General features: G+C 45.6%; 1 protein-coding gene across 13 annotated transcripts in view; it reads right to left on the bottom strand.

Annotated features, from left to right (window-relative positions):
• The window catches only part of RFX2 (regulatory factor X2), a 62,538-nt gene extending 48,625 nt beyond the window's left edge, over window positions 1–13,913 (bottom strand). For 4 of the 13 annotated variants that reach the window (XM_069790176.1, XM_069790177.1, XM_069790178.1 and 1 more), the window contains exon 1: window positions 4,479–6,029. In XM_069790176.1, coding sequence (XP_069646277.1) covers window positions 4,479–4,572 — 94 coding nt within the window. In that variant the 5' untranslated portion in view covers window positions 4,573–6,029. Of the gene's footprint in view, window positions 1–4,478; window positions 6,030–12,101; window positions 12,264–13,756 lie in introns of those variants that run through there. The other 9 variants (XM_069790183.1, XM_069790182.1, XM_069790185.1 and 6 more) reach the window with 7 other exon arrangements.
• Window positions 13,914–24,498: the final 10,585 nt, after the last annotated feature.

Raw genomic sequence — 24,498 nt, 5'->3', positions numbered from 1 at the left:
TGATGAGAAGCTCAACACGACCCAGCAATGTGCGCTCACGGACCAGAAAGCCAACCGTATCCTGGGCTGCACCAAAATCAGCGTGGCCAGCAGGTCGAGGGAGGGGATTCTCCCCCTCTACTCCGCTCTCGTAAGACCCCACCTGCAGTACTGCGTCCAGCTCTGGGGCCCCCAACATAAGAGGGACATGGACCTGTTGGAGCGAGTCCAGAGGAGGGCCACCAAGATGATCAGAGGGCTGGAGCACCTCTCCTATGAAGACAGGCTGAGACAGTTGGGGTTGTTCAGCTTGGAAAAGAGAAGGCTCCAGAGAGACCTTAGAGCAACCTGCCAGTACCTAAAGGGGCCTACAAGATAGCCAGAGAGAGACTTTTTATGTGGGCATGTAGTGACAGAACGAGGGGTAATGGCTTTAAACTGAAAGAGGGTAGATTTAGATTAGTTATAAGGAAGAAATTTTTCACTGTGAGGGTGGTGAGACACTGAAAGAGGTTGCCCAGAGAAGTTGTGGATGCCCCATCCCTGGAAGAGTTCAAGGCCAGGTTGGATGGGGCTTTGAGCAACCTGGTCTAGTGGAAGGTGTCCCTGCCCATGGACCCAAACTATTTGATGATTCTATTAAGATACAAGCTAACACTAACCTCACCATTCCACAGGGCAAATCCCCTGTTTGCAGCATGCTTCCCCAAAGAGACAAAGAAGAAAAAAAAGACGTTTATGAAGCGGAGAGAGGACAGGTCAAGGAGCATTAACTATGGATGAGTTTTGGCTCTGTCAAATGAAACATCAGTTTATTCTGTTACTTGAAGTATTGGGACTGGGGTTTCTAAAACATCCATACTCAGCCCTTTCCTACTCCCTGACTCATAGCTCTCTCATGGGCTATGATCTGTAGGTATTTATGAGCCAAACGTGCTTCGAACAACTCAAAGCATTTTAGAAAAAGCTTCCAATACCTCTGGAGAGCCTCAGATCAGCAGGTAGCCAGTAAAGACCATTGCACTGCCAATTTTAAAAGCAGAATGATTTGTTTTCTTAAAAAACAGTTAACCTTTTCAGGGGCTCCTTTATTTACCGAGAAAAGATTCGGGTGGGGAATAGAGGGAAGAGTTTCTTCAGTGCAGCCAGATGGAATTCCAAATCCAGACAGTTTAGTCAGGGAGCTAAGGGGAAGATGTCAAAACATGCTTTCCATTAACGTAATAGCACAAAACACAACTGGTTTAAAATACTATATACAAACAATTACTGTTCTGCTAACAGAATCTTTGCCAATACCAGTGATTTTATAACCATAGTTAGTTTAAACCAACAGCAACAGAGTTGTAAGTCAGCAATATGGTATTTTATTCTTAAATATTTGCTTGGGATGCTACTTGACATCAGACTTCAGTCAAAATAAACTTCAGCAAAGTCAAAATAAACTTTAGCAAGTGATATGTTAAATGATCCCATCTGCCTGTTTCAAAGGCAAAAAGTAGATTTTGTTAATCCTGAATTTTCAGTTCAATCTTCCAGGACAGAACGGTCAGCTTCTGTTCTTGTTTAGCATATTGTAAATCAGAAGTGAATGGGTTTAGTTCAGTGGTATAGGTCAGAGTAGCCCATACAATCAACACATTAACACCAGTTTTTAAAAATCAAGTATGACAATTTTCTTAGTGGTGAAGTTCTACTTTCTGCAGATGGAGGGGAAAAAGAAAACACCATCATCTTCTCTACATCTGCACTTACGTTGCTCAGGCAAAAAGCACTCCAGTAGAAATAATGCACATTGTTCACCTAAGCATTCACATCAGATATTTTTTTTTCTCCCACAATCGCTATATGCCAAAAAAGTCAGCTAGCTCACCCTCCAACACTGACATGAAACTACAGAGGGATCTTTCAAAGACACAAGTCAAGAAACGGACTCAAAGAAGTACTACAAGCAGCTTATATTAAGTTCACAAGAGACATTGTTGTCTCTAGGAAAGAGGCAGTTACAGCAACAATGCCAGAAGCCAGTTGCAAAGAGAAAAAAAAAATTAAAACAAAATTGTTTGCAGCCTTGAACTTCTGCGAGTGTATGCACACGTGTCCAAGCAAGAACGTTGTTTGTGCTTCTGCAGTGGGAAGACACTGACTGTTGTTATAAACTCGTACAACAGTATCAGTACAGAGATTAGATTACCTTCCAAAATAGGTTTTCAATGCACTATTGTCTCAAAGGAATAAGACACTCAACTCGCTGTACCCCGCTGAGTAAGATTTCTGGGGGGTGAAGAGGGGGGCAGGCTTTTAAAATTAAAAACCTCTGTTATTACATTATTGGACCATATTATCGCATACCTTCTTTAACTGATCAGCATATGCTACTGCTGATTTGGGGGAGATTTATGCTTCCAGGGAATAGGCAGTAGCTCAACCATTACCTTTCTGATGCAAGAAAATTAGTAAAATTTTTATAAACCTGATAGAGAAGAAGGTATAAAAATTATTGCAGAGAGGCTACAGGCTATCAGTTCTTACCAACTTTCAATTCACTGTTAGTCTAGGATGGCTATAAGCCAGAAGTGTAAAGTAGAAATTAATCCATAGACAATTTACTTTTCTCCAGCAGAAATACTGCATAATGTTCTGGCTAATCATGTAATTCAATCCTCATATATGAAGAAAGCAGTTAGAAATCAGGAGATGCATTCAAAATGTTCACCGTGGAACATTTTGTTGTCCAACATCACAATATAAATTCAACCAAGTAGCTGCCAAAATGAAAGCTATCACAAAAATTCCTTAATGATAGACTAAGAAGAGACTCATCACCAAAGTATTAAGTAATTCTTCAGGGAACATGAATAAGGATTGCAATGTATGATGTATTAATTTAGTTATTTGGTGGCATTTAAGAAAAAAAGCTTGAGTTTTAGGGACCTGAGGTTAGAATACAGCTGGAAAAATTCAATCCATGACATAAATTGTCTCTTGAAATGTGCAAAGAGAGGGAGTGTCACTGAAACTATTCTGTGTTTCTCATTGGGTACTGCAAACAGAGCAACATGGAACAACAGAGTTTAGCTCTTCATCTTCTCAAATATTTTGTTCCAAAATTCACTTTTTGACAGCACTCTACATGTGTGTTCACTTGGATTGTAGAACAGGCTGAAGAATGATAGTGGAGTCACTTCAGCAAGAAACCCCCCCAATTCCTCTTTTCCCCAAAAAACATTTCTTCAATTAAATAATTTTTCCAGGGGTTGGTTAGTTGTTTTCCCTCTCTCAGTATATCAGGACCAAAACATGGCTCTCAGCATGGTTTCTGCATCTCCACCAGCCAGCACCCTGCAAGATTGCCAGTACCCTGCAGAAGGGAGAGCAAACTGGGGGAGGAAAATCCACCAAGTAGGTGCTTCTCCTGGAAGACCATTCCCATGCACATCCAGGGGAGCAAAGAGAAGCCAGCAACTGCATCAAAGTTGCATCTTATGCTTCTCATAAGAGGACACAGAGCAGCCAGAGCCATGCAGCATGCATCCCTGTTCTCTGTGTCCAGAGGGTAAAAGGCAAGTGCCTCTGCACAAAGTATTCTGAGAGGGGATGAAGCAGAGCGATGATCATAGAATCATTTAGGTTGGTAAAGACCTTTAATAATGACACCATCCAAAAAATGCATATGTGATTTTGATCAGCGAGTAAAGCAGCAATCACTTGAGGATTTCAAAGCACTTTACAAATATTAATCCTTACAAGTCTACCCATCTCAACTTTCTGGCTCCTGGAAAAAAGGCAGGTATTGAATTTTTCCCTAATGGAAAATGGAAATGAAAGCACAGAGCAAATAAAGCAGGGTTTCCCAAACAGACTCAGATACCAATAGACTTGGATTCTGGATCAGAAAAAGATGGGACTTGCTATATCAGAGATTAATTTATGCCTCAGAGCACAGTCCCGCAGGACAGTCTATGGTGGCACAGACACCCTAGCGAGGACTGGGTCCGGAGGCAAGGAGGTGTATCAGAAATGTGGAATAAACATCCTTCAGCATGGTGTACTCGTGGAACTACACTCTATCATAATGTATCTATATGTACATATACAGGTATATTTATATATGTATGTGTGTATATATATAAAAAAATAAAATACACATGCATTTCCACATACACAGATACGGATATACCCCCAGGGCCTGCATAAACATACAGAGAGCTTTTATTGTGACAGACAAACCCTCAGATGTTTTGACATTAAGATGTCTCCTTTCAGTCCCCATCAAGGATTTGATGATTAGTCCTTTTTACAAATGAGATACAAAGACAGAGCTTGCATGGTACCTGTGGAGCTAAAGACAAAGTACATTTCCCTACAGGGCAGTAGTAGGGGACTTAAAAATTCCTCAGCATTACAATAAGGCAGATCATGTTTTTATGAGTGATCGTATCCATGAAAAAGATGCAGAAAAGTAGCTGGTCAGCAGCTTGTACTTAGGAGAGACTTACCCTGCAATCCTCTATCCTGCTCAGTTGTAATCCACCATGACAATAGATACAGTGGAATAAACAGAAAGGCAATGCCTGGCCCATAGTTGTGCATGGTCTGTCCGCACGCCTTGCTAAGAATCAGAATACCGACTCCCAAAAATCAACTCTAATAATTAGGCGTTTGTAGTTTGTTTATTAAGCACCAACATGACAGCTCGCACGTCATGCTTTTCCTCTGTGAAGGCACAGGAGGGTGTTTGCTCTCAGTGAAGTTGATCTCTAAAAGGGTTACGTATCTTAAATAGCCTAAAGATCCTTTAGGTGAGGGCACATCGGGCTCTTCCCTAGTAACGCAAGGCTGTGGCGACGGCTCTTCCCAACAGTACGGAGATGACGCAGCAGCAGCAGCTGATGAGGCATCACACTGGAATGTCTTGGATGGGGACTGCAGAGGAGGTTTCTGTGAGGGATAAAACACCACTGCCAGCACAAAATAATTAACCCCCATCTTTGGCGTAAGACGATCTTTGCTCTGCCTCTCCCATGAAACCACTGCGAGCATGTTGGGGCAGAGAGGGTAACAGGTCATCGGGGTACATGGGCTTCCTGGCACTGTAACAGCTCAAACAATCATGGTTTTTAACTGACATTATCTAATGAGTCTAAAAGAAGCTATTTCTACTTAGTGCCTCTACCTCAAGAAAGACTAAATAATGAACTGACTCAAAATTTCAGTGGCCAGGTAGACCTCCGGGAATACACAGTTTATTAAGTGTTACAGAAATGTTGACTGCACTTTTTATCTAAAGACAAGTTGGGGTTTTCTGTTGTTTTTCCTTTGGTTTTGGTTTGTTTCTTTTTTTTTTCTTTTTTCTTTTTTTTTTTTTTTTTTTTTTTTTAAGATTTTTAAATTCTGAGCAGCATCCAGATTGCGAAGAATGAAAATGTGGAAAATAGCAGCGATAAGAATCAAAAAGCACTTTTGCTGCTCCAGTATAATTTGAAACATGAATTATCTGGCTTACAACTCCTTACCTTACACAATTATCTCTAATGGTTGCAGCATACAAGACAATACCCTGAAATTTAAATAAGTCCATTTATTAGCACAGCAAGCAGCATTTCTAACCATCTAAGTGCCTCCTGCCTGCCAGTGGCTCCTATCTGGTGAATATTATCTGATCACGGTGTTGGGAACAATCTTATGGAAACTACCATAGTAAATGCTATTCCTAAAGGAAAATATTGACACCAACAGATCCCTAGGCTAAGCCACGAGTAGGAACAACCTTTGCTTTTGCAATGCCCAGCTCAAGTGAGAGTGCTGCAAGTTTCCAGCCTCCGCAGGTCAATGTAACAGAGCTGTTGTCCAAAACATGAAGGGTGAATTTTGTATTTACAGTTTGCAGGAAGGTAATTAATATAGAAAAAACTGCATTACGAGTTCAAACAACTGTGGAGGATGGGTAGCCTGCAGGTAAGCCCCAGTTTCTTCAAGGGTTTTAGGACCTGGGTGAGGGATATTTCACTTTCCTGGTGGGTGCAAGTCTTCTGAACAATGGCGCACATCTATCATATTAGGAAGAATAAATATTTGCTAGGAAGAAGGAAGCACTGAAGATTAGCTTGGTGACCAGAAGCCATTATTTCTCTTATTATCTGTACCTATTAAAGAAAAATTTCCTCCCATGATTGGTCATTTAAGGTCATGAATATTTGAAAAGATCTGCATTTCATCTTCTTTTGGGGGGAAGAGGGTGGGGGTTTAAACAGCATATAAAATATTTTCTTTAAATGCAGAGACTGAAGATAAATTAGACAGAACTAGTCCATGTGCACTTATTCACGTCTACCCCCTCATTTCACAGCCCAGAGGTGGATTTCAAGTTGTTTTTTTGACTGTACCATCCAAGACAGCTCAGGGGAGGAGAAAGAAGGAGAAAGATATCCTTGCACAGACCAGCGAGGCGACACCACTGATAAACAATGTACCTACACCAGACTGAGAGGTTGGTCTTATCTTGGAACTTGCTTCCTCCCTGCTTTCTGCAAGCTTCGTCTTATCAGAGGCTATGCAAAAAATTCTCTTTACCGCCCAAACAAGAACACAGTTTGCGTAAGAGGAAATAGGAGACTACTGCCTGCTGTCCAGAAAGGCCCCAGATCTGGCTGCACCAACTGGAATATCCAGCCCTGTGCAGAATCCAGCCATCAGCCTTGCTTCCCATAAGCATTCCCTGGCTGTATGGAGATGGGCCATTTGTCCACTTAATCACACACATCTCCAGATGCCTTCTGCTTCCCTTCTCCAGCGATAGCGTGGGTTGCAGCAGACTGAAAAGGTTTGGCCAAGCTGTGAAGAACAGGCATGCTCTCCCGCGGGAGGCAGCGATACGCTGCTTGGTAAGGACAGGCTGCCTTCTCCAGCCCTGCTTTGTCCAGGTGGAGACTCAGTTCTGTCCTCTGACACCGGTGAAACCTCTCCCACCACAGCCATGAGGCGACAAGGAGAGGAATGGCATTTGCATTTGGAGTTACTGCCCCTATGCCTTGTTAGCCAGTCCCACAGCCTCATTTATATGCCAAGTAAAGGATACTTAAGAAATTGTCTAGTTGTGAAATTGTCCATTACCAGCAAGGAAAGCCCTCTGAACCCATCCTAGGCACAAGAAGCACTAATCCAACCCACACATCATCAGGCACTGATTCAACTCAGGATCAGATCCTGGAGAAAGCCAAACAGGCAAAAGAAAAAGGCCTTTTCACGTGAGGCGATTAGAGCTTCACTATGTCAGCGTCTAGTCCGAGCAACAAAACATGGGAAATCCTCCATGCAAAAGCTATCATCAGATGCAACATGCCCAGATCGTCTAGACTGTGCCACTCCAGAAGACATATGCATCCACCATAAATAACCTTTCCAAATCAAGTGAGTAGAATAACTTCAACCAGTGTTGTATTCAGGCCATCACTGCACCACAGTGTAGGTCTGCTGGATGTCTGTACACGATAACAATAAAAATTAAATGCTCAGTGCCCTGGTTTCTCTAATCACTGTAGCACTGTTTCAGGGAAAAAAAAAAAAAAGAAAGAAGCCCTTGTAAAGTGTCCCACTGTCTACCTGCTCAGCTACACACAGGCAGGCCTGTCTATGGGTTTTACCTGTCAGCATGAGGCTCCTTTTTCTAAAATCTGCTGAACTCCCAGCATCCCAGATACCCTCCACCAGAGATTAGAAGAAATAGAATAACTAATATAATTCCCCAAACAAGGTGAATGTTTGATCAGCTGTGTGTTAAGCCAGAAATTATCCAGAATAGTTCCGTGGTTGTCATGGTGGCAATGGGATCTTAAGCTGATACTAAAGAATAGTCTCACAATGACTTACTAGGTGGCAGCTAAGGAAATTGCTTATTATGCTTAGGTTGTTTGCTTATAATCATTCCACCCGCACCTCTTCCTTTCTCTCTACTTCCCTGTTTCTTGTCAGTCTTAGCTAGTGACATCTCCAAAAGAAGCAGCATCCTTAATTATGGGCTCAGTTCAGTGGGGCCTTTGCCGTGCATTAACCTCAAAGAACCACCAACCACGTAATCCCAGACAAACTTCTAGATAACTGGTGCATCACCGCATACATTCAGTATTGATTTCATCCTAGCGCTTCCCAATGAGTTGGGCACTTACAAAACTCAGCTATGGAGACAGAACCATCTTTCTTCACTCCCAGATTCACTCATGCTATGTGGACTTTACAAGGATTCACTCATCCATAACACACCTGCAAAGGAGATGCGCGCAGGTTTGCAGCACACGTCTGCTGGTGCGTGCGAGCATGGGTTCAGTTCCCGATGGGAAAGGCAAAATGCGTGCTCCAAAGCTGCGTGGGAGAAAAGTAAATCCAGCCATGAACCTCTTCTCTAGAAGGGATGGGGAAAATATAATTTCGCATGCAAACATCTCCATCTGCGTACAACACCAAGAGCCACTCGGTGGCTAAGAGAGGAGGCAGCCGGATTGGAGGCAGGTCTCCGGCCCCAAAACCTAGAGCTTGCTGCCACGTACCACAGTACAACACAGATCCTTTCCTAAGAGGACAGCTGAGCAGGCAACGTATTGGAAACCTTGACCCACACTGAATTTCTCCCAGCAGAACAGCGTCAGCTGGCAAGGGCACAGAAAGGAAACACACCCTTCGTCACTATGTACAGTAGCAGAAGTCACAGCATAGATGCAGCAAGCAACAGAAAAGTGCTTTTATCAGCTCAGCTTGGGCTGTCCCGAGAGGCAGGACAACTCCTGAAGAGCAGGTGCTGATCGCCATGGACAGACGCTGCCAATGCATCTTGGACACGGTGGCATCCACAGAAGCCTTCTTGCCTCCTCCTTGTGCTTTGCTTCTGGTTGTGTTCTGCATTTTCTTTGTAAGGCTTAGAGACTTTGTAAAAACTAGTGCTGCCCTGAAGAAGTCTGAGCATGAAGTCACTCTGCCACAGAAGGCAGGGACGTGTCTCAAACTGCTGGTCTTCATCCTAGCCTACATGCAGGTACCTGCTGTTGTTTCTCCTCATCCACATTCAGATATTCCCACATGTAAAGCCAGAGAAGAACTACCTCAAACAGAAAAAAATCATTTGTGGAGACTGGACGGTCATAATATGCATCAGTGAACTACATGATGCAGCAATGAGGAATATCGCTGCAGTCAATGCAATTATTTCTCCTGTTGGCTTCTTGCTAGAGACACTGAGGATTTCCTTCAGCAGAGTATTGATTTGTGACAAGAAAACAAAGAATCTGATTTTTTTTTTTTGCATTTGCTTTATATAAAGTCATCATTGGCACAGCATTCTGTGACCCCTGTTTTCTTTGAAAGCAACTGCAATGTTCAAGTGTTAATCTCTTTCAAAGCTTTATCTCTATGTTTGTACTATGCTGAGACTTCTTCGGTATTTATTAAGTTCAGAAAAAGAAATTCCTAATTTCTTAATAGAAATCTAATTTAGGAAAAAAAGCAAGCTTATCAATTGCCTTTAAATTACTTCTCAAATGGCTCCATTTGGCACTTCTACAGCTCTCAACTAGGGTGTAATACCAGATCAACAAAACAAAACAGTTTATAAACCTCTGTTTGGGAGGACTCTTGCTTCTCTTGCAATTTAAAATATTCCTTGTAAATCCTTGCTGGATAGATACTGCCTAACTCCCCAGTGTCATAAGTAAGCAGGAATAGCATCGGAAGAGGAAGATTTTTGCATTCACTGACATGAAATCATGTCTATCCGTAACTATATATTGTTTTAACAAGTCAGCTAAATCAAGGAAATTTAAACTTTTCTAGTCCTTGTATTTTAGCTGGGTGAAATGCAGACATACCATCTTCCATAAAAAGATGACCCAAAAAGAAGGTGGGTTTGGTTTTTTTCCCTTTCCCCACTAACTGGAAACAGTTTGTGTACTGATGTGCCCTGAAATAATTTCCTCCATGCTTTCTGTGTTAAGAAAAGTGATTGTCTGTAGGTAGTGCCCCATACGAAAGGATTCCTCTTTGTTCAGTGTATTAAGGGGTACACAGCTTGCACTGAAGAAATGTTTTGTCGTCTATTTATGTATTTATGGCATAATTAGTTCATATGCAACTTAGATGGAAACAGCCTAATGTGAGAAAGCCAGCACATTCTTAGACAATAAGGTGGATTTGTGAATGCGTGAACACAGGAATAAAGAACTGCCAGTCCAAATAAGACAAAATACCGAGTCTCAAAGCACAGATTACAGAAAGAAACCTTGCATATGTTTCAAATATCAGAAACATAATCCCGGATCACGGAGCTGCATGCACTGACACAGGGGGAGGTTAGGCGCTCCTCTCCACAGCACCCACGGCAAGCCCTGGCACGCTGGTCCGGGCAGCGCTTTGCTCCAGCTGGCAGGCGTCCAGACATTAACTGCGCTGGCATTTGTTTCGAGGGAGGGAAAGAGGGGAAAACTTGGTTTAAATATAACTCGGCAGCCTCCAGCAGAAACTTTGGCTGCGAAGCTGAGCGGTAAGATATGCCTGTTGAATCAGCACTGCCCTCCTTGTGCTGTGACTCTGCATGCCGCAGGACGCTTTTAGCTCTTGAGTACTAAAACTGAACAAGGAAAATATGCTAGAATATGTTAAAACAGCTATGTTTACAGGCCTGTATTAAAAGCAAAAACATGTTGTGATTAAACATAACAGCTGTCAATGCTCTGAGGTGTTACAAGCGTGAGACTATTTAAAGACAATGACTGGCGCCATCTATTTTACTGCGATCGAGCTAGGAAAAGCTGCAGTTATTAACCACTGACTGAGGCTTTACATTTATGGCAGCCCTGAAGAAGTTGTCACAGAGAGGGTAACAAGTACAGAGGTGACTTAGTGGCAGTGAATACTCTCCACTGGAGAATTTACCCCAAGAGATAGCCAGGACGCATGACATCAGTGGCACTGGCTGCTCATGTCTTCATCAATTACAGCCTTAAATTTCAGATTTACACATGCAAAAATACACAGAAAGCATGTTTTTAATGTACCTCCACATACATAACACACGTTTTAACAGCTACTCTCTCAAGACTGCACTCAGCCTTAAGTCTTGAGATGGGTGACACCTTCCCTCCCTCCCACCCCTGCTGCAGGGGGGGCCTCAACGGGACACATGGTGCCAAGTCCCTTGATGAAAATTGGCCTCCATTTATATGCCAAACTACAAATTTATAAGCCAAACCTACAAATTTATATGCCAAACCTACAAACTTATATGCCAAACTGACAAAATGCTCTCTCTGAGAGGGCAGATCTGATGCTAGAGGAGAATTTGCTGCACTGGGCCATGGCCACAGCACCCAGCACGTTGCCTGCACGTCTTACACCCTCTCCAGTTGCTGCAGCACAGCGTTGGGATTTCGCACTCGCTCGGACCCTTCCACAGCAAACAGAGCTGGCACGCAGGGCCCCAGGACAGGGACACGGTACTATGAGAGGAATTCATGAGATGCAAATGGCACAGCAGGGAAATGCAAAGCAGGGACTGTCTGTGGGAGTCCCATGTGAAGTCTGATGGACCTGGCTCTTGTGTTCCTCTGTGGCAGCAGATGCCCTTACCAGCATCCACAAATGCATTGGGATCATTCCCTGTTTTGCAGAAAGCAAGCTGGGATCATTCCCCATTTTGCAGAGAGCAAGTGGGGACAAAGAAATTCCAGTTGTCAACCCCTCGCTTGCTTTTGTGTGCACTGTCACCTTTAAGGCCAAGATCCCGCAGCTACCTGAGAACCCAGATTCCATTTAAAAAGATGAGTATTTCCAAACCTCACTGGTACAGGAACAGCTTTGAGAACATGAACTCTAAAGGCTTAAAAAAAAAAACCACCCAGAGCATGCCCACACCTTTCTGCAGATGCAAAACATCTCACAAAATTCAAATAAATTTCATGTCCCTTGGGACAGCAATACTGAGAGGTAAAGAACCAGCTGATGTGTTGGGTTTTTTTAAAGTGCACACTAAGATTTTCAAAATGAAACAACAAGCATCACCGTCAGAGCCACCACATCCCAGTCCCGATGTCAGATATCCAACACCCACAGTTTGGTCCTACAGTGTGCTTTTTCCTCACCTGACTTCAGCCATCTAGAAGTCAAACTTTGCTCATCCTGGACTCCCCCAACAGAGAAAGATACCTTCAGAGGCTGGTTCAACCCATCTTGAATTAGGTAAACACGAGAGGACCATCCAAGATGCCTTCCCTTCCACAGACTGCCTTCCACTAGACATGTAACTTCAAAATAAAACCCAAGATAAGACTGAATTCATCTTAAACTGACTGAAGCAAACTCACACCGAACAGTCAAACAGCAGAGGCAAAGAAGGAACTCCAGCCTTTGGGACCTTAAGGTTTATATTTTGAGACTGGTTTTTTTTCTTTTTTTAAGCCAGCAATTACTCTCTATTCTCAACTGATTTGTAACCGAGATAGAGAGTTGAAAAGTTTGGGCAGAAGCAGACAAAAAAAGCCTTGACTAACAAATGAATCTGAAGCTGAGCACGGCTGGTTTAAGGATATTCCAAGTGCAAAAACATAAAGTAGATTTAATAAAATTATTATTTATTCCACTTTGCTCTTTAATTAGAAAGATTTGCTTCTTTCAATAGCAAAGCCAAAAAAACCCCCACTTTAGTATCTAAGTAAAAAGAATGGAAAGATTTAATCAGACTGCAGGCACTCACACTTGAAATAGGCACATACACAAAATCTGCTTTAACAGGAGACGAGTCTTGTTTCACAACACACTTTATTCAAAACAAACAGGAGAAACCAAGTCAAGAATAGACGGCAGATGCTTAAAAATAGGTCTTATTGCAATTTTTCGCTCGTTTCTAAGACCAACAAGAAAGCAAGTGCTGGGATTTCAGAGCTCTGGCAAACTATAGGGATGAGCTGGAGTTGAAACCAACCCCCCCCACTCCCCCCAGTAAGACTAGGAGAAACGCCCGGGGGAAAACGGAGACACCACCAGGGGTAGGCAAGCTTCCTAACGGGAGGGCAGAGGGGCCGGCCGGCCCGTCTCCCCCCTTTCCCGACCCCCCCCAGCACTTCCAAGCTCCCATCGGCGCGGAAGCGGGGTTGGGACACGGCCCCGGAGCCCGCCGGGGTTTGTAGCAACCGAGGTTTCTTCCGAGCCTGATGCTCAGAAGACGGAGTTAAAGGAAAATACGAACCGGGGGACAAGTTCGTTACAGCGGGAGGGGTGCCGTGGCCGTGTGTGTCGTCCCCCCCCCCGCCCCGGGTCGCCACGCGGTTTGGATCCCCGTTCCCCGGGCGGGGACCGGCACCGGAGGGCGGGGGAGGAAGGCGGGGGGGGAGAGGAGGAGGAGGGAAGGAGGAGAGGGGGGGTGTCGCCTCCCCCCCCCCCCCCCCCCGCTCCGCCCGGGTGCGGTGCCGCTCCCAACTTCCCGGGGGCGGCGCGGGGAGCGCCCTCAGCCCCGGGCGGCACCGACGGGCGGCGGACCCCGGGGAAACGAAACCTGCGGCCGGGACGGGGCGGAGAAGCGCAGCCGGGGGGGGGGGGCGTGGGAGGTGTGTGTGGTGGTGGGGGGGTCCCCGCCGTCCCTTACCGCCCTCCGCGGAGGCCGCGAAGCTCCTCACCCCCCCCCCCCCCCCACCTCACCACAGGTCCCCTCAGCGGGCGGGACCCCCGCGGCCGGGCTTCCCCCCCCCCGGCGGTCCACCATCCCCGTCCCGCCCGGCGGGTCACCGCGGCCCCCGCTCACCTGCCCTCCCCGCCGGGCGCCGCGGGCCGCGCTGGGCTCCGGCCGCCGGGGCCGCGCGTTGCTCCCGTTGGCAAGTAACAGTCTCCAGGGCTACGGTCACTATGGCGCCTGGCGCCGGGTCTCGAGGCAACTGTTGCTACCCTCTCCCCCTCACGTCACCGCCCGGCCACGCCCACTCCCGCTAGCAGGGGGGTGGGAGCGGGGGCGTGGCCCGCTGGGCTCGCCGCCGGCTGTTGGAGGGCCGGCTGTCAGTCGTTGGAGGGGCGGGAGGCGGCGGGGGTAGGCCAATGGAGGTGGGGAAGGGGCGGGGCGGAGAGTTGGCGCGCGCTTTGGCGCTTCGGAGCGGGGCGGGGCGAGGGGGCGGGGCGAGAGGTGGAGGGGCGGGGCGGGAGCGAAGGGGCGGGGCGGCGAGCGAGGGGGCGGGGCGGCGAGCGAGGGGGCGGGGCGCGGAGGGGCGGGAAGCCGCGATCCCGCGAGCTCCGCGTTTTTATCTTGAGGGGGGAGAAAAAAGTTCATTTTTCCTCTATTAAATATTAGAAAGTTCCCGTTCACTCCCGGGCGACGGCACAAAGGCGGTCGGCACACCGACGGGCTCGGGGTTTCTCCCAGTTGCCGTTACCTGAGCTCCCAGTTCCCCATGACGTCAAACCGTTTCCGTAGCGACCGGCTGTGACGTCACAGCCAACAAAAGGGGAGCGGCAGGGACGGATGGGAGCTGATGGGGAAACAGGGGCCAGGGGTCCTGGTTTAGTGCAAATTTTAGAAAGATAAGTGAATTGCTGGGCAGCATCCTCCCGCGCCCCATCGGTTGGGGGATGCGATGGATGCGGAGAGAAGCAGCATCGTGATGCAAAATTATCCGTCTAACAGCATCCGTCGTGGGGTTTAAAGAATGGGTTAAGTCCACAAAATGCCAGGCTCAAACCCCGAACGGCTGCAGCAGCAAACGTGTTTTCTGGGGAGCCCCGTGCGGAGCCGGAGCGAGTCCGGAGGAGGCAACTGCCAGCAGCTCCAGAACGGCTCCCAACGCCCACGATCGGCCGGAAAATGTGCAGAATCCGGTCACCTCGCAGATACATATATTTGCACGTGTGCAGAACGACAAGGCTTTGGGATACTGCGCAGGGTAAAACCCCCAGAGCGCCGGCTGATGGGTGGGAAGAGGTAACTGATGGGTTTGTGTTGGTGGCGGAGAGAAAATGAAACCTAAACTGTGGCCTCTGGATGCAGAGAACTGCAAAAGCAGCAGCTACCTCAGCTCTACACTTTGTCCCCTTGAATGAACATCCCTGCTACATGGGCGGTGAGAATCGGTGTTATCCGGCACGGACATCCTCTGCCCTCCTGGAAGCGGTTCAGGCTGGAAACTCAGCAGATTTCAGGTGGGATTTCCTTGAAATCCCTTCCCCTGAGTGACCAGGAGAGACTGGAAACATTGTTCTGTGTGAAGAAGGGGATTTGTAGCCTTAAGATTACATTTCCAGTGCAGACATGACTGCCTGGCCTCACCAGCAAGGCAGCGCCAGGGGTCCTGAACGCAGCCAGCCTAAAATCTATCCCTAAGGATGGCCTTTATTCCTTCATCTGGAGGGGAAAAACAGGCTTTCTGTAGTGGGCATCACTACAAATTCTGCCCCTGCAGGGTTGGGATGCTCCTCTGGATATGGATTCCTATAAAAACAAATCAGCATGTACAAACCTGTCCAGGTAGTTAAAGCAAATCCCTTGAAAATCAATATTAAGTAGTTGCAAGAACCCTGGCTCATGCTGAGCCGTCTTGTCCCGGTCTTTTTGCAAAGAACAGCCAAATCCTCTTGTTTTCTGGCATTTCATGCAGGCTGAGTTTTGTGTCTGTCCTTAAGAAAGAGTTGGTGAAGGAAACACTGACACTGCTGTTAATGTGATTTTTCTCTTTTTCACCTTGCATTGGTAAGAGGTGACAAATTTAAACATATTTGAAAGTTAAGATGGTTCCGTTGTTCAAATTCTAAGAGGTTTCTCTTTGCAGCCAAAGGGTCTTGATAGTACTATGATGCTGATGAGCCTGGCCATGGCTTTGTGGTTAAGGTTAAATGCGGTTTTGCTCCTAAAGAAGAAATTATGAATGGAGGCATAGCTTTCAAAACAAGCGGGGATGTGTCCTTCCTCTTACTGCGGGTAATTTCATCTCCCACCAACACACATCAACCTCGCTGCTTCGGAGCTGGCCTGACCCACGTCGAGTTAACCCAGTCCTATATCCCAGGCATTCCTCTGAAGTTTAAAATGACTGATAGATCTGAGGTGGCTGAGACACTTGCTTTAGCCACAGGAGAGGGAGGTGCTCCGCTCCCCACGTCCTCTCCTGTTTATTTTAATTCTGGCAGTAAGGGCTGCGTAATGAAAACCAATACATGCTCTAGGTCGGTCTCAGTTCTTCTCTATGGTTTTCGAAGGCAGGTGCTGCCAAGGAAAGCAGCATTTTTTATAAAGCTTTACAGAATACTTTTGTTTGTGGTTTTTTTGTTGGTTTTTTTCCCCCAGTTAAACCTAGCAGAATCCCCATGTATGCCTTCCAATTGCTTTGAAAAATCCCCGTCAGACATTTCGAGATTTCAAGGATCACCTTACTGACATGCAATAAAAAGCTTTTATGATGTATTTTTCTGTAACGTTTTCTGAAAAGTATGTCACAGCCTAAGCCAGGAAGTGTGTGGAATTTGTACCCATGGAGACTCCAATAACACAGCCAGCTCCAAACGCCGCAGGATTATTAGTTTTCTTACCTAACATATCAGGAAAGGAGTTACTGGAAAAGGGAGAGACAGAGAGAAAGTGACTGAGGCAAAATAAATTGGAGGAACCGGACTGGCTGGGTGGCATTTGGTCTGTCCGCAGATTTGGGGTTGGTGTACCTGCTTTCGATAGGTTACTACGAGAGTTATACTGGAAAAAATCACAGAGTTGTGTGTCTGAGCACTGAGGACATGCCAGGTGAGATTTTGAGAAGCTCCAAAGAAAAATAAGTCGCCTTCTTAATGGGTTGTAGGCCCTTAAGCCAAGGATATTTAAAAAGATCAACTTTTAGGTGAGGGTGTCATTGCTTAATAAACCGTAAAATAGAAAATAGAGATGGAATAGTTTTTTAAAAGTCATCTAATGCACATAAACATCCACCTTTACCATGGGAAATGGAGACCAGATTAATATCTTTTTCTTAATAGCTCCTTCTGATGTGTTTGAAGATTGTTCTCATTCCTTCCCTCTATCTCTTGTTTTCTAAATTAAACAACACTCTGGCTTTCCTGCAAGAAAAATCCAGGCCCTTCCTACAGAAGCACTATGTAAATAGTTATTTGTGATCCTGCAATACCTTGGTCGCTTATTCCTGCTTAAGCACCGTCCTTTGCATTCAGCCGTATTGAATTGCGTCATGTTTGTTTGCTTTGAGTGATCACTCAAATTTACTAAGAGCTTAATGAAAGCCTTCAGAAGTGCCTGCGGTCCTTCCCAGTTTCATATCACCTGCAACGTGTTATTGCAGGTCTGTTATCACTTTAGTTTTTAGGGTACGATCCTCCACTGCACAGCATCTGTACCTCTGCAAAAGAAATGTAAACCACATTCGGATGTACTCTTATTCTTTCCAAAGTGTCTATTACTGTATTAAACCCAAAGCAGATGTTCCCTGTCTTGTTGTACCCTGCCAGCAATATCCCTAAATTCTTGATAATGTCCAGCACACAACCTTTGATAAAGTCCTCCAAACCTTGGAAGTTAGCCAGTTGCCTCCTGGGAACATAGGGAGTAATCACAGGGCTGTTATTTTTAATTAGGGACCCATCTGTCATGTCTTGTGTCAAGGTGATCAGTGGAATGAATTTTTTCCTTGTTTCTTGTCACCTGTTGCCTAAGCCAGATCTCATCCCTCTCAGCCTGTGCAGTATTGTGGTGGGCTGGGGGGAAGGAGCCTTATTTAAGAAAGCTGCTGGTAAAGAAAGAGAAGAAATGAAGCCTGCTTGCAAAGGAGCACGCTTGCTGCAGCTGTAACAGATACCCACAGGAGGGCACGTTCCTCAAAGCAAACTGGAATTCAGCTAAAATCCAATCCCGCTCCTTGATTTCACTAAAGGGAGATTTTGACAAAAACTAGTCTTTTGCTGGAAGCAAATGCCCTGCAAAGGTAGTGGGATCCTTTGAAATTTCATGTTTATCCATGAAAAATACTGTTGTTTTGGTTGCTGGTAATGAAACCTTAAATGAAACTAGTCCCTTGAATTGTTTTACTGAAAAAATGAAAACATTCCCAGAGGATTAAAACCAAAACAGAACAAAAAATTGCCTTTGGGATGCTTTGTTTTAAAAAAAAGTTTGCTTGTGTTCAGCCAGTTTTAACGGGGAGAATCCCTATTTTTATAGAGGTACCAACCCACACAGGACTTCCCTACCTAAAAGCTTTCTGTGTCAAGCTCCCCCCCGTCCGTGCTGTATTTATCTGACTCCTGAGTGATCCCAGTGCACGTGGTGCAAAATCTAAGGAGCCTGAACTGGTGGCTCTCTGTGTCCACTCTACCATATAATCAGCATCATCCTATGCAAGCTAAGAAATTTGTTTAAACTGCGCTAATGGATTTTCTTTTAATGTATCAGTGATAAAACTTAACTTCACAATCATTTCAAATTGTGATGCAGATGGAATAGGTTCTGGTTTTGTAGACAGGTAGGTGCTCAAGAGAAGCACTTGAAACCCGAGTAAATCTCCGTACCAGGTACTCCTGAGGAAACTTCTTCAGAGGGATGGACAGCAAACCGAAGCGATGGCTTTTCCTCCACGGAGCTGCCACGTCCCTCGAGTGCTGCGGCGTATCGATAATGCTGGGTGAGAGCCTGCTCCAGCCATGGCCCCAGGGGTGTTGTCTTCTGCATCATACATTTCTGAACTTTCTGCTGGTCAGACAACAACTCACTTCAGTGCTTTTGGCTGGGCTTAAGAGGATAAATCTGTTGAGCGTGGTTGTGCTAAGGCCATGCTGGAATTTCCCAATGGCATCGTGGCACACGTCCTCCTCTGCCCATGCGTCTCTTCAGCAGGAAAATCAAATCCAGGCTGTCGCTGCTCCAGTGTTACAGGATGCTCTGTCCTGTCCTGACAGCCCACCAGAGCTCTGCTTTCCTTCCAGCCTTACCCAGCCTGAAAACAAACAGGTGAGTGCTGAAGATGGGAGAAAGAAGAAAGGGCAGTCACCCCTTCCCTTCTTTTTCTTCTATCTCCCTTGGGCGGCAGCCAGTATTGCAACGGTCCCTGGCAAAGGCTTCCTGGCTCGCCGTTTTGAGGACGTGGACTTTGAAGAGGTTACTCTTCTCAACCTCGTGCTTTCCCCCTAATAAGTTTTTAGCACAGCTAGAAACCCAAATGCTTTCTTCCCCCCACCCTGGAAATTTCCTTTCAGCAGAATTAAAGGACGAAGCATTTATCTGGAGTGTTATCTGTTTGGTTTGGCTGTAGCTGTCTGGAAATTCTGGAAAAAAACACTGAGTATGGTCATGGAAAAACTAGTATATGTGGGTTTATACGTGCCACACCCCGTGGGGAGCTGTAGCCTTCTCAGCTTGCAGAAGCTAGAGGAGGATGTGTTCATGACTTGGACATAATCAAAGATAGTCATGTTGATATAACTAAATCAATATAGCTTATGTCAACACAACTTTTGTATGGAGGCAACATCTCTGTAATTAAACTCTCAATGATTGAACAGCCCTGGCGTAAGGTTTCAATGGAATTTCTGTACAATGCGGAACTTCTTTTCTAGGGCAGTGAGTTTAAATGAGTCTCCCCCTGTTTCCCAAATAACCACAGGCACAAAGAACGATGGGGAGGGACAGAGTAACCAGCAGCCTGGGAGGGAGTGATGGACCAACAAGCAAAGGGCCCGGGTGATGTGACGGGAAGGGGTCACAAAATCAACAAAATGGCTTAAGCGGTGTCACCTTCAGCGCTTGCATGTGAGCAAAGAAGTGCTTGCAAGGCACGGTCATGGAGAAATTCCCAAAACCATTTCTAGGAAGTCAGTGTGCTGGGGTGCCTCTCTGAGGTGCCTGTGCTGTCATGCCAGCAGCACAGGGAATAAACTGGAGGAACTGGGAGACCTGCATGCAGCTGCAGGGCTACCATCTGCTTGGGATCATGGAGATGTGGTGGGATGGATCCCATGACCATGAGTGCTGCAACAGGGGGATAAGGGAGGATAAGGGGGATACAGGCTCTTTAGGAAGGAGCTCACCTGGGGATGGGTGCGGCAATGTTCTCTGGGAGTGCAGAAGAAGAAACCCCAAACACAAACCCCTTACCTCCAAGCTGTTACTACCACTGCTTCCAAAAATGCACTACATGACTGCAGCTACGCTGGCAAAAAAGTCCTGTTTTGGGGTTCTTTTTTCTAGTTAATATTATCAACAGACAACTTCAGGCTGAAGACGTTAACACCTTTATCAGTTTGTTGTCTCCTAATAGGCAGGGTTATTTCCCCCACCTCTCTCCCAGCAGAGCAGTATGTGCAACCACTGCCCAGCCTGCAGCCATGCAAAATCAGTCACTAACTCAAACAACTCCTTTCTGTGTCTTACACTAAAGTTGTTTGCCTCCCAGATATAGATACACTGGTGGAAAGATTACTGCCCTAAATGTGCACTACCTTCTCGTGTGTTTTGGAGGTGAATGTTACCAGCAGTGAAGTTGAGAAATGATCACTGAAATTGCTATATCAGGCAAAATCAGCTACCCCAATTTAGACAAGTTATTTACGTGATTTAAGCCACATCAGTTGCTTTTGCCTGCAATAAAAATATACAGGTATGGGTAGTAGCTTGGCATAAGAACTTCACTTCTCATCTGCTGGATCCGACAGTGGTGTGATCTGCTGTTGAAGATGCCTGACTCTGCTCTTAGGCAGGTGGGAAGAGCTATTTGGTTTCTGTACCAGCAACCTGCTGGAAGAAGGGTCGCAGCAAACAGCTTCAGCTGTATTTAAGGGAGGTGTAGCTGAGTCTGTAAGGTTTTGCTGAACAGGCTGTACTGAACTGCCATGTCTGTCCACACTTTTCTGTTTTAACTCTGCCAAAAGCCATCATCTCCCCAGCAGTGCCAAGAGAAAGGTACGTGTGCTTTTGCTTTGGCCACCTCAGCCTGGCTTTGTAGCCTCGACCAGCAGCAAAGTGAATGAGCTGTGACACTGTGAACTGCAGCAGCTAAGGTAAAGGGGGGGGGGGGGGCGATGAGAGGCAATAACTACCTCAACTGCTATAGCATGATTTCCGTAAGCCATTGTGTTGTGGTTTAACGCCAGCCGGCAACTAAGCACCACGCAGCTGCTCGCTCGCTCCCTGCCTCCGGTGGGATGGGGGAGCAAATCGGAAGCGAAAAAGTGAGAAAACTCGTGGGTTGAAATAAAGACAGTTTAATAAGTAAAGCAAAAGCCGTGAGCGCAAGTAAAGCAAAACAAGGAATTCATTCCCTACTTCCCATCGGCTGGCAGATGATCAGCTATCTCCAGGAAAGCAGGGCTCTATCATGTGTAATGGTGACTTGGGAAGACAAACGCTGTAACTCTGACCATCCTCCCCTTCCTTCTTCTTCCCCCAGCTTTATATGCTGAGCATGACGTCCTATGGTCTGGAATATCCCTTTGGGCAGTTGGGGTCGGCTGTCCCAGCTGTGTCCCCTCCCAGCTTCTTGTGCTTCTCCAGCCAACTCGCTGGTGGGGTGAGGAGCAGAAAAGGCCTTGGCTCTGTGTAAGCACTGCTCAGCGATAACAAAAACATCTCTGTGTTATCAACACTGTTTTCAGCACAAATCCAAAACACAGCCTCATACCAGCCACTATGAGGAAAATTAACTCTATTCCAGCCAAAACCAGCACATTCTCCACCCGTTATTCCATACCATTTATGTCATGCTCAGGCCCCACACTATCCAATACAGCCTCATTAACCACCCCCCACTTCCCATCCTTTGATATAATACACAGATACCATTCCATTAGTCTACGGACCACAGCTGTAAAATGTCCACAAAATGTCCACGGAGTTAATTTAGTCCATGACTTTGGGCTCCATGTCTTACAGTGGTCACTCAGGACAGGAGAGGTGGTGTGTTGTGTGGAGTCATTGGGCACCAAAGCCAGCTTGGGTCGGGTTGCTGCTGTGCTTGCGCTGCTTCTTGTAAGATTTGCTCTCCACTGGGTCGGGTGGTTCCTGCTATAGTAGTTCCTGCGTTACAACAACTGGAGGAGGGACAATTTTCTTCTACAAAAAAATCACCATTGGGAATTGTGCTGCAGTGGCTGTATGGGCACAGCTGGCTGTCCTGCGGGACGACAAGCAATAGGGCAAAGACCACACAGCTGAATATAATGTAACTCGTATGCTGACCAGGTAAGCTGGCACGGAATTATTCTGAAAACCAGACTGTGGAAAGAAAACCACTTTCTATCTGCCTACCTTGTGAATGTTTTCAATGTTTCGGGTCACTTCTTCCACCCTGAACTGGGACAAAAAGTTGAAGTCTTACGGAATTTTGGAAGCTGAATATTAAACAGAAAGGTTCAGCTTGTTCATACAGGGAAGTTCAACATGCTCACGACTGTGAGCATTTTAAAGTTCTGTAATTTTTTTATTACAGTGAGTTTGTGTTTCAAAAACACAGAAAAATATTAAGTAGCCCTGTGGATTATTAACATTTCAGACTGAAGTACAGGTACATAGGTCTTGCACAGCACTCCAACTACAGTCAACCATCATCATTAGCTCCTCTGCTTGTATTGTCTCACAGCACACAGAACGGTATCTGGACTCGATAAGTGATAGAGCATGTTTCCATGTCGCTATCTCTTACGCTGGTTACACATTCATCCCTTTCCTGGTTACAACACAGTTTAAATGGGGAGAACAGACAGGGCACAGCCTTGTTCTGCTTTGGGCTAGACCTGCCTGGTAAATATTGTGACACCATTGCAAGAAAGTCCCTTGGCCTGGGAACTGGGAAGCAAGCCCCCTGTTCTCATCCTACAGCAGCGAGAAAAAAGATATAATTCTTTTGTTTATTGAAGTTCCAGAAATGCAACTCAGTTTTTTGCTGAGCTGCTGGAAACAACTCTTCTACCTGTAACTTCTGTATGCAGCTCATTTTGGAGCAAATCGCTTTCCATCAAATTCTTCTTCAAAAGTTGAATTACCTGTGGGGATAAATAGCATTGCAATTTGGTTTTAGCTTTAATGTTCAGAGGATATAGGCAAGACCTCCAAAGAGAGGTGATATCTAGCATTGAACTAAATTATTATATAGGCTAGAAATTCTAATTCTCCACTGCCTTTCATGCTTTATAAATGCGTATGCCACATACTATACTTTGCATGTTGCGTAAAACAACAGACAGCTTTTGCCTATACTGTGTTGTTTCAAAATCCACAGGTTTAATAAGTATTAAAAAATTAAAAAGGTTTGTGCCTAGGTTTGTGCCTATGACAGACAGGGCAAATACTTTTTGCTCCAGTATCATTTATGAGAACAAAATTGCAGAAGAGTCATGTTATTATAGACAGAGGCAGATAAAGGTCAGTTATCAGCTGGTGTGTTGAGGTGAAGACTCCTTGGATTCGTTGAAGCTATGCTGATTTGTGACAGCTGAGAGTTGCATATGAATCTAGAACTTATTCTGGTGGGGGATTTTACGGGGGGGGGGGCAGTGTTTGGGTTTTGGTTTGTTGTTTTTTTTCCAGAGAGACCTACATCTATCTGCTGTAGACCCTTTCACATGACCAGAAAAATGTTGCAAGTCCTTGGTGGGAAAGATAACTTGACTTGTTTAAGTTTAGAAATGGCTATGCTATAAACAGACTCTTCTGTCTCCCTTCCTTCCCTGTGACCATGTGTTTACCAGCATATTTTATCAACGCATTCATTCTCCTCTTGTTAAGCTTCATGTGGAAATTGCTGAAATAGTGTATTGCCCCCCCTACCCCCTCCCACTCCCGTTATCTTTCAAGTCAATGTCCTGAGGTGCAACTACATCTCGGGTTGAGTCACTTGCTACCACTGACTCTGGAGTTGGAAATTTGTGAGCATTATCAGAGGAATGCTAGCCCAGAATAGCTTACAGATCCAATGCCAAGGCTGGATGGGAAGGGTGATAAAAGTGAAAAGTTGTGTAAACTGTCTTGGGTCATTTAGGTGGCAGATATGACTTGTTCCATATGGGCAATGATTAAGCTGAAGAAGAAACTTATTTCCACTTTCTCTCTGTGTCCACAGCTGTATGAAGAGATGATTCTTTGCTTAAGGTAAGAAAGAACCTGCAGATGGAATTTCTTCTGTTTCACCAGAAAGTGGGGTGATGTTCTGTAGGTCACAGGAAACCTGTGACCAAGATGAAGAAGAACGCAGCTCTCGGCAGCAGCCAGCTTGTGCTGCACCAACAAACTAAACCCTGTCAGGAAGAAGTTTCTAACCACAGTCGGGTGATTTGACATACGCATGCCTAAAGTACCACGGCCCCAATCTGCATTTATCCTGGGCCTTGTCAAGGCACTTATCCTACCGCTCTTGTCTTGTGTGGGATGCCTCTGTCCTTGATGGCATCTTCTTCCACCTTAGTCTTCTGCTGCAGCATGTTAAGTACTTTCAAATGTCAAGGCAAGACAGAAACATGAAGGCATCATAGAATCATTTAGGTTGGAAAAGACCCTCAAGATCATCAAGTCCAACCATT

The sequence above is a fragment of the Haliaeetus albicilla genome, chromosome 8 (assembly GCF_947461875.1).
Source record: "Haliaeetus albicilla chromosome 8, bHalAlb1.1, whole genome shotgun sequence".
NCBI lineage: Eukaryota > Metazoa > Chordata > Aves > Accipitriformes > Accipitridae > Haliaeetus > Haliaeetus albicilla.
This window is presented reverse-complemented; position numbering and strand designations above follow the sequence as displayed.